The following is an 8,568-nucleotide window of genomic DNA, read 5'->3' on the forward strand; positions in this document are numbered from 1 at the left end:
GAAAACGGGCTTCAAGCGAATCTGGCAGAGCAGATTAAAAGAAGAAGAAAGAGGAATCGGAAAGCCGTTAGAGGAAATTAAAAAAAAAATCCTCTCCCAGAAATGGAGCTCCGGCACCGGCGGTAACATTTCTTCCATAGGAGGTGGTAGCTTAAACAGTCAAGAACCGGCAAAACTCCCTTGCATTTTTGTCTATCATCTCCGGAAACCACAACATCCTTTTGATTTGATTTCTTTTCACTGAACGCTTAATCGTCTTCTTCATCCATGAGGCGAGGCAGAGCCACAGATCCATTGGCAGTGGCGCAAACAGTTCATGGACCAGTTAAGGAAGTCCGATTCAGAGGTGTTCGGAAGCGTCCATGGGGCCGATACGCCGCCGAGATTAGAGATCCCTGGAAGAAGACACGCGTTTGGCTCGGCACCTTCGATACGGCGGAGGATGCTGCTAGAGCTTACGACGCCGCTGCTTTCTCTCTCCGCGGGCCGAAGGCGAAAACGAACTTTCCGTTGCATCCTTCGGCGATCTCTGTTCATCAGCAAATTCATTTCTCCCAGGAGCCTCATGATTCCCGCGGATTCTGCAAGATTAGCAACTCTCCTGTCAAAAGACCTACATCGAGTAGCCTGAGTTCCACCGTGGAGTCTTTTAGCGGACCGCGGGTTTCGATTCCGGCTACATCGGTTCCGAAGCTCCGCCGGAAGTCCCTGCCTCCAGTCTCGCCCGACGATTGCCACAGCGACTGCGATTCGTCGTCTTCCGTTGTTGAGGACAGTGAGGAATATGCTCAGACGCCGTCAATTCACAAGGTGTTGCCGTTCGATCTGAACCTACCTCCTCCACTGCAGTCACTGCAAGACATCGATATATCCGGTGATGATCTTCAAGTTACTACTCTATGTTTCTGATAATGGTCTGCTTTTCAATCACAAATAGCAAACGGTTCATTCTTCTCCCACGCCTCTTCCATTATCTATCTAATTTTCTTAATCGATTGAGCAGAACCTTAGTCGTAACTTTATATCAACATGCTTGTTGAATGAGAAAATTTGCTTCTCAACTCCTTAATTTCTCAGTTCATGGCGTATTCTAGCTTAGCATCTGGATTTTAGCAACACAAATGCTCTGAATCTTTGTTTCCGCCTCTGTGTTGAAGGAAACGAAAACTCATGGATTCTGCCAGGGTTTTACATTTTGAACTGATTATCTCGTTAATCATATGAAATATCTGTTCATTTGATTAGAACACAACATCGAAATCTCTTAATCTCTTCGATCTCGTTCAACATGTTCAATCATCTCATAGGAATCATCAGCGTCATTAAACCTTCACTGGATTAGCATTAGAGATTGAGCACTTTGAAATTAGGAGGTTTCAATTTCAAATTCATTTCTATTTGGGGATTCTTCAGAATTAAGTCTCTGTTGAACATCCCCCATTGGATTCTCTTGTTCTATGACGTTTCTATAGTTCCTTTCATCTCTTTCTCGATTCTCTCTCTCAACCGCTTTTCCTCCATGGGATTATTGCTTCTGGTACACATAATTATGGTAGTCGTAGTCAACTTTTATCACTTTTGCACATGTTAGAGACATTAATACATCATCATTTCATGTTCAAACTTTGATATAAATCAAATGTCTTATAAGCATGCTACCACATCGATGGGACTGGATTCAAATGCTCATATAATGTTAGATTTCTTCCCATGTATATTTAAATTAAACTCAACCTCAAATAATACAGTAGTGTACGAAGTGAGGGCTAAGGCCGCCCAAAAAGGAGGAGAATATGCTACTTTAGTTATCATCTTTTTGTTTGCCTTTTGAATTAGGGTTGTAAATTATTCCAAGTTGACTATTTTTTTAGCATTCCCATTAGGAGGAGGTCGGAATGCGACCTATTAGACACGTTCAACCTATAACAGGCATGTTATTGAAAGAAATTGGCATCGAGTTAACTACTTCCCGACCCTTCTCTCCTAAAGTCGGTTGTGTTCGTTAAATGAACAAATAAAAGTCACACATGAATGTCTAAGTCATATAACTAAATATTAGATAAAACATATAGTACAGAGCTTATACTAGTTGATACATAGCATTAAAGTAGAAGGGAAAATCCATACTATTTACTAAGGGGTGATTATTATATTGTTGGTAATGTTGAGCCTCAAATATTTTAGAACGAAAACTTATTTTGACAATACTATTTTTCTAATAACTTTAAAAAGCGTCCAAAATTTTAGGTATCAAAGGAACTTCGAAAGTACGTTCTTGACCATATAAGCTGCGACAATCTGGTTAGTCTTTTGGGTCGGATGAAACGAGTCCCAAAAGATGTACTTGTTTGCATTTGTGCAGGTGAACATATTGTTTCGATTGCAAGCATAGCCCATCTCAAACATCCCCGTTGCACAACAAGCTGTTGATGTCACATCAAACCCTGTAAAAAAATGGAAAGACAAAATAGTAAATTTATTCAAATCGTAGAGACTAATGGTTTTTTAAACTATAATATATCGGTTTAGTTTAAGTTTCTTACCGTAAAGAGAGGGCTTTTTGATCATGTACATCAAAACGTTAAACGGATTCGAAAACACCAACTCGAGCTCGGGAAGCTCCTTGTTGAGTTTCACTGTCAAAGCGTTGAGTTTGTTGTTGAATTCCACAGCCACATTATTGTAGCTCTCCACACAATCATCCTTGCCACGGAAAACATTTCTCGTTCTTTCCAACGGCAAGCACCCCATCGGCGGCAGCCCGCCAAGGGAGATTTTCCGAGCGCCGAGACCGTGAAGCTTCTCGATAAACCTGCCAGCGATCCCGATAAGAAAGTCCTGGTACTGCTGGATGTTGTACTGGGAAGAACGCCCTGGCATTGTGTAGTAATTCTCTAGAAAGTCATTGGTTCCTAAGCTCATCAAATACAAAGCTTCGGTTATTGTTTGGTTTGCTGTGGCTGAGCCTTGATATGCTCTCAGCTTCGCTTGATACTCTTTGTAGTATTCAAGCTGCTTCCATAATGATATCACTGACTGCAACATTACAAAATGGTTTCACATCAAAACAAGTATAGTGACCAAAATAAACGTTCGAGTCCAAAATTACCAAAACGTCAGAAGTGGCATTATCGTAGCCAGTTCCAGCCGAAGCAAAAGTGACCCGAGTAGCGAAATCCGAGATGTTATAAGCCGGATCCAAGTAAGCAGGCACAATGGGTTTGAGTCCAAAAGCCTCGGAAATGAAGTCGGTTGGAATTCTCCCATTCGAGAATCTCCCGGTTGCCTTCCCGCCAGCGAAATCTCGTCCATAAGGAAAGAAATTGCTTCTGGCAATAGTGGGAATGAAGTTGTTATTTCCAGCGTCAACCGAGGAGTCACCGAACACGATAATTGACGAAACTCTAGCTTGGGCTATCGTGTTCGGGGACGAAAGGAAGGAGAGAAGGCATAAGACGAAGACGACGTAAGCCATAATTTGGTTGTATGATGTTGTTGAGAATAGACATGAGAAAGAAGAAATAAATATAGGAGTTGAGAGAGGTTGTTGGGAGAGTATTAAATGTGGTAACAAATATTAAATGGAATCATAGACCACAGGGTTGTAAGCTCATTGCCCACAAATTCTAAGCTTTTGAGTGCACACTGGGAGGTTGAAGAAAGAGTCAGTTTCAGTGATTTCCTCCCCAACCACCTTATGCAACACGTCGTAATGAACAAATGAAGAAATCTGAAAGGCTTCATTTATGAATCTGGTTGGAACCGCCCATGATAACGACAATATTATGGGTGTCGGATATGAACAGAAAATGAGGTGGAGATCGGCTTCCGTGATCGCCCTCTTTTTACAATACACGAGCTGGGTCGTGCTGAGTGTCACAATCGCACTCTTAATGGTAGCGGACTTGTCATTATGCGCCACTCACTTTCCAACGACAAGTGAGCTAAGCCAATTCGTTCTTGCGTCGCCTACGGCCAAGCGACGTATGCTCGAGCCTCTAGCCTCGGTTTAAGAAAACGAGGGCAGAGAGAGATTTTCGAAAGAGACGTTATATAACAACGGCTCAAGTATGTAACCTTGGGTAGGGAGAAGTTGACAACTAGTCATATCCCCTAAGGCATTTCATGGCCTACGCCTAGACATAGACATGATTTTTCCTAAACGTCATACTCCCTATAAATACAAAAGTAAAACACTAGAACATGCAAAGACATAAAGGGTTTGGCTTGTCATGGGCATGCGGCCACGGGCAACACGTCTTGGACGAGCATGACCGTGACACTGAGCTCGATAGATAAGATACCAATTGTCCCTTCAAAAGTTGATTGTTCGATCTTTTATCCTTGCAATCTCGAAAACAATATATTGATCTCTACATTGTAACGGAAGTATCAATTTAGTTGTTTAACGTTAACTCGTAACAATTTAGTTCTTGCATTTTTTTAATTTTGTAATAAATTAGTTTCTCAACGTTAATATGAATAACTTATTCTTCTATTTTAAAATGTGTAAATCCATGAATCAATAAGAAAAAAAAAAATTGAAAACTATAGTTTAGAACTCAAGTTTAGTGCCGTAAAAGCAGGCTCCAAAAGTCCTTTGTAACAATCTAAGTTCACTACGAGTAGATATTGTCTCATTTTATCCATTTGTCGTCAGCCTCACGATTTTAAAACGTGTTTATTAGAGATAGGTTTTTACACTCTTATATAACGAATGTAGATCTCACAGTCCACTACCCTTGGACCCAACGTCCTTGCTGACATATTGCCCAATATCTAGTTATGATATCGTTTGTAATAGCCTAAGCCTACCACTAGCGGATATTGTCTGTTACCTATTACGGTCAACCTCATAATTTTAAAACACTCATTAAAAAGTTTTCTATAAAGAATACATTCATATCTCACCACCCAAACATAAATGATGGGCTTTCCTAGTCGATGTTTAGATACCAAGGGAGGATTGGGCCTGGCCCTAGGGTGTGTCCCCAACTTTGAAGGGCAGGGTGCCTTTGCATAGGGATGGCTTCCCCCACACAAGGGCAGCTATTATTCTTGATCTACCATTTACGGCCATTTAATTTAGTCAACTCACTTTCCTCCCTCATATGCTTTCACAGCTAACACTCCAAAATAATGCATCTATAAATGTAAAAACACATACAGTTACGTGTTAGATTCAATCGCGAAATACTCGGGATGAGTAGATGCTAGTTTACGTGTAGGAAGGTTATTAGGTCAAATAAAAGCATGTTCGAAAATTTATGGATGAAATCGTCCGTATCTTTCTTTCTTACCATCAACTTCAATATCACAATGATTCAATTAAATTCGTCGACAAGATTCACCAACTTGTGGTGACCACTTTACAACTACTCGAGATAAAAAGGAAATAGGTAAATGCACTTTATAGCCTCGTACAGAAATATCGTAGATTCATAATTAAAAAAACAATGATAAATTAATCATAAATAATGTTAGATATTCTCGATGAGAATTAAAGATGATAAAAAAAACAACAACATATAGTATGCTCAATTGAAGTATTGCAATGTCGTGTTAAGTCAACGAAAGGTGGGAAGAAGAGTTTGGAGCAAATCGTTGACTATAATCTGGTTGGTCTTCTCTGTGGGATGAAAGGCATCCCAAAATACATATTTGGTTGCATCACTGCAAGTCAATGAGTTTTCTTGGCTGCACAAATAGCTCATCTCAAATGTCCCTGTTCCACAGCATGCCTTTCCAGCCACCTCAAACCCTAAACCATTTTCAAAAAAGAGACTTAAAAAAGAGAGAATTTCGGACGGGTAGGTCGATCGAAATTAAGAAACAAAGAATAATACAATATGGAAAAATTTCTACCTATTAGACTGGAAGAACGTATATCAAAATTTCGAGACACGTTCTAGTTATCTAATCTTAATTGACAATAAACAGTGAACGAGCTACTAATCTAAACATGGATCATTTCGAGAGACTCGAATGCACCATTTGATAGATGTTCCATAAAAGTGGAAAGAGAGAGATGGGAACAATATTTGGTTTAGGGTTGGTAGAGTGTTAAAGATAGTGTTGCAAATGGCACAAGAAGAGGAGATGGGTCACTAAATTTGGCTGCCTGCTCTGTTGAACATATTAATGGCTATCACCTAAGTTTTGATGACAAAGGCGTTGCTCTGCCGTGTGGTTTGTTCCATAAATGGTCGTTTCTCCTACCAAACTAACTTTACATACTATCCTTCTCATGGATTTCTAGGGTTGGTGCAATATTAGAGAACTTAGTTGGTCTACACTTTCAAGTGATATATATATATACCTATATATATAGTATACGAGACACATGTCACTGCGTCGTTTTGTTTGAAGCAATCTTTTGTGGGGTAATCCTAAACACTGAAAAATGTATCCATGGTCTACCATTAGCAATCTTTACTCTCAAACCAACACGTCCAAGTCATAGAAGAAGTCAAATCTAGATCAAAATTTTGGTCATAATCTTAGTTACAGGATGTTACGGGAAGTGACCCAAAATCGACCCCAACTACTATAGAAATTTTCAATCTAATGAATTTTTAATCAAGCGTGATAAAGATGTCCACGTTGAGGATTATTGAGAGGGAGTCCTACATTGACTAGGAGATGATCATGGATTTATAAGTGAGGAATACTATCTTCATTCGTATGAAGTTTTTTTTCGGGGAAACCAAAAACAAATCCACGAGAGCTTATGCTCAAAGTGAACAGTATCATACTATTGTGGAGGATCATGATTCCTAACAGACCGTGATGTCAATACGAGCATAACTCAACTGTTAAGACATCTTAAAGTTAATGGTTAGAATCTTACCCTGAAAACGAGACGAAAAAACGCTGGAGAAACATAAAATTTGAGGATAATGTAAATAAAAATCACAAATAAAGGTAGGATCTTTGTTACCATATAAGTAAGGTTTGGTGATGATTTGATAAAAAATGGCATAAGGATTTGAGAAGAGCATTGTAAGACCAGGGAGCTGCCTATTCAAAGCCCAAACAAATCCCTCCAACTTGGCGTTGAATTCCAAAGCCACGAGGTTGAATTTCTCAACGCACTCGAAATTACTCATAACATTTGTTGCTCTTTCAAGTGGCAAACACCCCATTGGAGGCAGCCCTGAAATTGATATTTTTCTAACTCCAAGGCTGTAAATTTCTCCGATGAACTTTCCGGCGAGTTGCAAAAGGAAATCCTCATACTGTTGAACGCTAAATTGGAGTCTCCGGCGAGGAATTGTGTAGTAATTTTCTAAGAAGTCGTTTGTTCCTAAACTTACCAAATATAATGCTTCTCTTATCACTTCATTTGCCTTCTCATTCCCAAGATAGCCTCTTAATTTGGCTTGATACTCCTTGTATAACTCCACTTCTCTCCACAATGGTATCACGTTCTGTAGCGTTTAAAACGACTATATGTCAAATGGGTTCTCATATTTCGTCCAAAGATCGAAACTTTTTGTCTTAAAAAGCTAAAACGAGAAAAAGTCATCTCAATCGAAAATGACCCGGAAATGAAATTGTTTAGAACTTACTAAGACGTCGGAGGTGGCATTATCGAAGCCAGTTCCGGCGGAGGCGAAGCAGACACCGGTGGCGAAATCGGCGATAGTAAAAGCAGGATCCAAGTAAGCGGGAATGGTCGGTTTCAAACCAAAAGCTTCAGAAATGAAATCCGGCGGAACACGGCCGTTGGAGAATCTTCCGGTGGGTTGTCCGCCGTAGAAGTCACGTCCATAAGGCTTGAAATTACTTTTCAACAGTGTCTTAATGGCATTGTTATTGCCGGAATCCACAGAGGAGTCTCCAAAGACAATAATGGCGGGGACCTTGGCTTCAATTTTGGAACCCCATGTGAAGAAAATAATGGAAAAGATAATAGAGACGAAACCCATTATTGAAGATACAAAAAAAAGATGGTTTTTTTTTGGGGAAAGAAAATGGAAGAAGGAAATGAAGAACACTGAAATATAAATTGGAGTGTTAAATTTGGTTATAAATTGTGGAGAGAGAGAGGTGTAGTTTGGTGGGAATTTAATGATTTTGATGGCGGTTGGTCCAACAAATCTACATGCAACACCAAGCCAACATTATATTATATGGTTTTCACAGGTAATTTAGCCCTGTCGTGGGGTTTTTCCAGTTATAGCCGCCGCCGACGCCAAGTTTTGGCCTGTAATTAAGCCTTCTGGTGGGGTTTTTTCAGTTATGGCCGCCGCCGGCGACGGCGAAGGAGGCCGGAGTTATAGCACTTTTAAGAATCTTATTATGTTTTAGTAGGCTTTGTAACTAATTATTCCGACATTAATCTTAACCGGCCGTTTGGTTTAAAGGTTTCATAGATTTTTAAGAATCTTATAATGTTTAGTAATAATTTACCTCAAAGTTTGAGGATCAAATTATATTTTTGTTTACTTTCAACGATTATAAAAGGCAACATAAAATTAATAAAACTTTAAATTACATTAATTAATTTCATTTGGAATTTCATTATATTATATATTTGTTGCATCAACGAGAGCTATGACCCAT

At 39.5% G+C, this 8,568-nt stretch overlaps 3 protein-coding genes across 3 annotated transcripts; 1 reads left to right on the forward strand and 2 right to left on the reverse strand.

Moving 5' to 3' along the window:
• On the forward strand, positions 1 to 1,200 carry LOC111792152 (ethylene-responsive transcription factor 3-like). The gene has a single exon (XM_023673487.1). The coding sequence runs from the start codon at positions 268 to 270 to the stop codon at positions 907 to 909; it is 642 nt and encodes a 213-aa protein (XP_023529255.1). The 5' UTR covers positions 1 to 267; the 3' UTR covers positions 910 to 1,200.
• Positions 1,201 to 1,953: 753 nt separating this feature from the next.
• LOC111792669 (GDSL esterase/lipase At2g04570-like) lies at positions 1,954 to 3,491 on the reverse strand. Its single transcript, XM_023674219.1, has 3 exons — positions 3,110 to 3,491; positions 2,544 to 3,036; positions 1,954 to 2,444 (listed from the first exon to the last, which is right to left on the reverse strand). Exons 1-3 carry the CDS (start codon positions 3,473 to 3,475, stop codon positions 2,251 to 2,253), a joined length of 1,053 nt encoding a protein of 350 aa, XP_023529987.1. The 5' UTR covers positions 3,476 to 3,491; the 3' UTR covers positions 1,954 to 2,250.
• A 1,927-nt stretch (positions 3,492 to 5,418) lies between these two features.
• On the reverse strand, positions 5,419 to 7,999 carry LOC111792598 (GDSL esterase/lipase At2g42990-like). Its single transcript, XM_023674109.1, has 3 exons — positions 7,572 to 7,999; positions 6,941 to 7,430; positions 5,419 to 5,761 (listed from the first exon to the last, which is right to left on the reverse strand). Exons 1-3 carry the CDS (start codon positions 7,929 to 7,931, stop codon positions 5,568 to 5,570), a joined length of 1,044 nt encoding a protein of 347 aa, XP_023529877.1. The 5' UTR covers positions 7,932 to 7,999; the 3' UTR covers positions 5,419 to 5,567.
• Positions 8,000 to 8,568: the final 569 nt, after the last annotated feature.

The sequence above is a fragment of the Cucurbita pepo genome, chromosome LG04 (genome assembly GCF_002806865.2).
Source record: "Cucurbita pepo subsp. pepo cultivar mu-cu-16 chromosome LG04, ASM280686v2, whole genome shotgun sequence".
Classification (NCBI taxonomy): domain Eukaryota; kingdom Viridiplantae; phylum Streptophyta; class Magnoliopsida; order Cucurbitales; family Cucurbitaceae; genus Cucurbita; species Cucurbita pepo.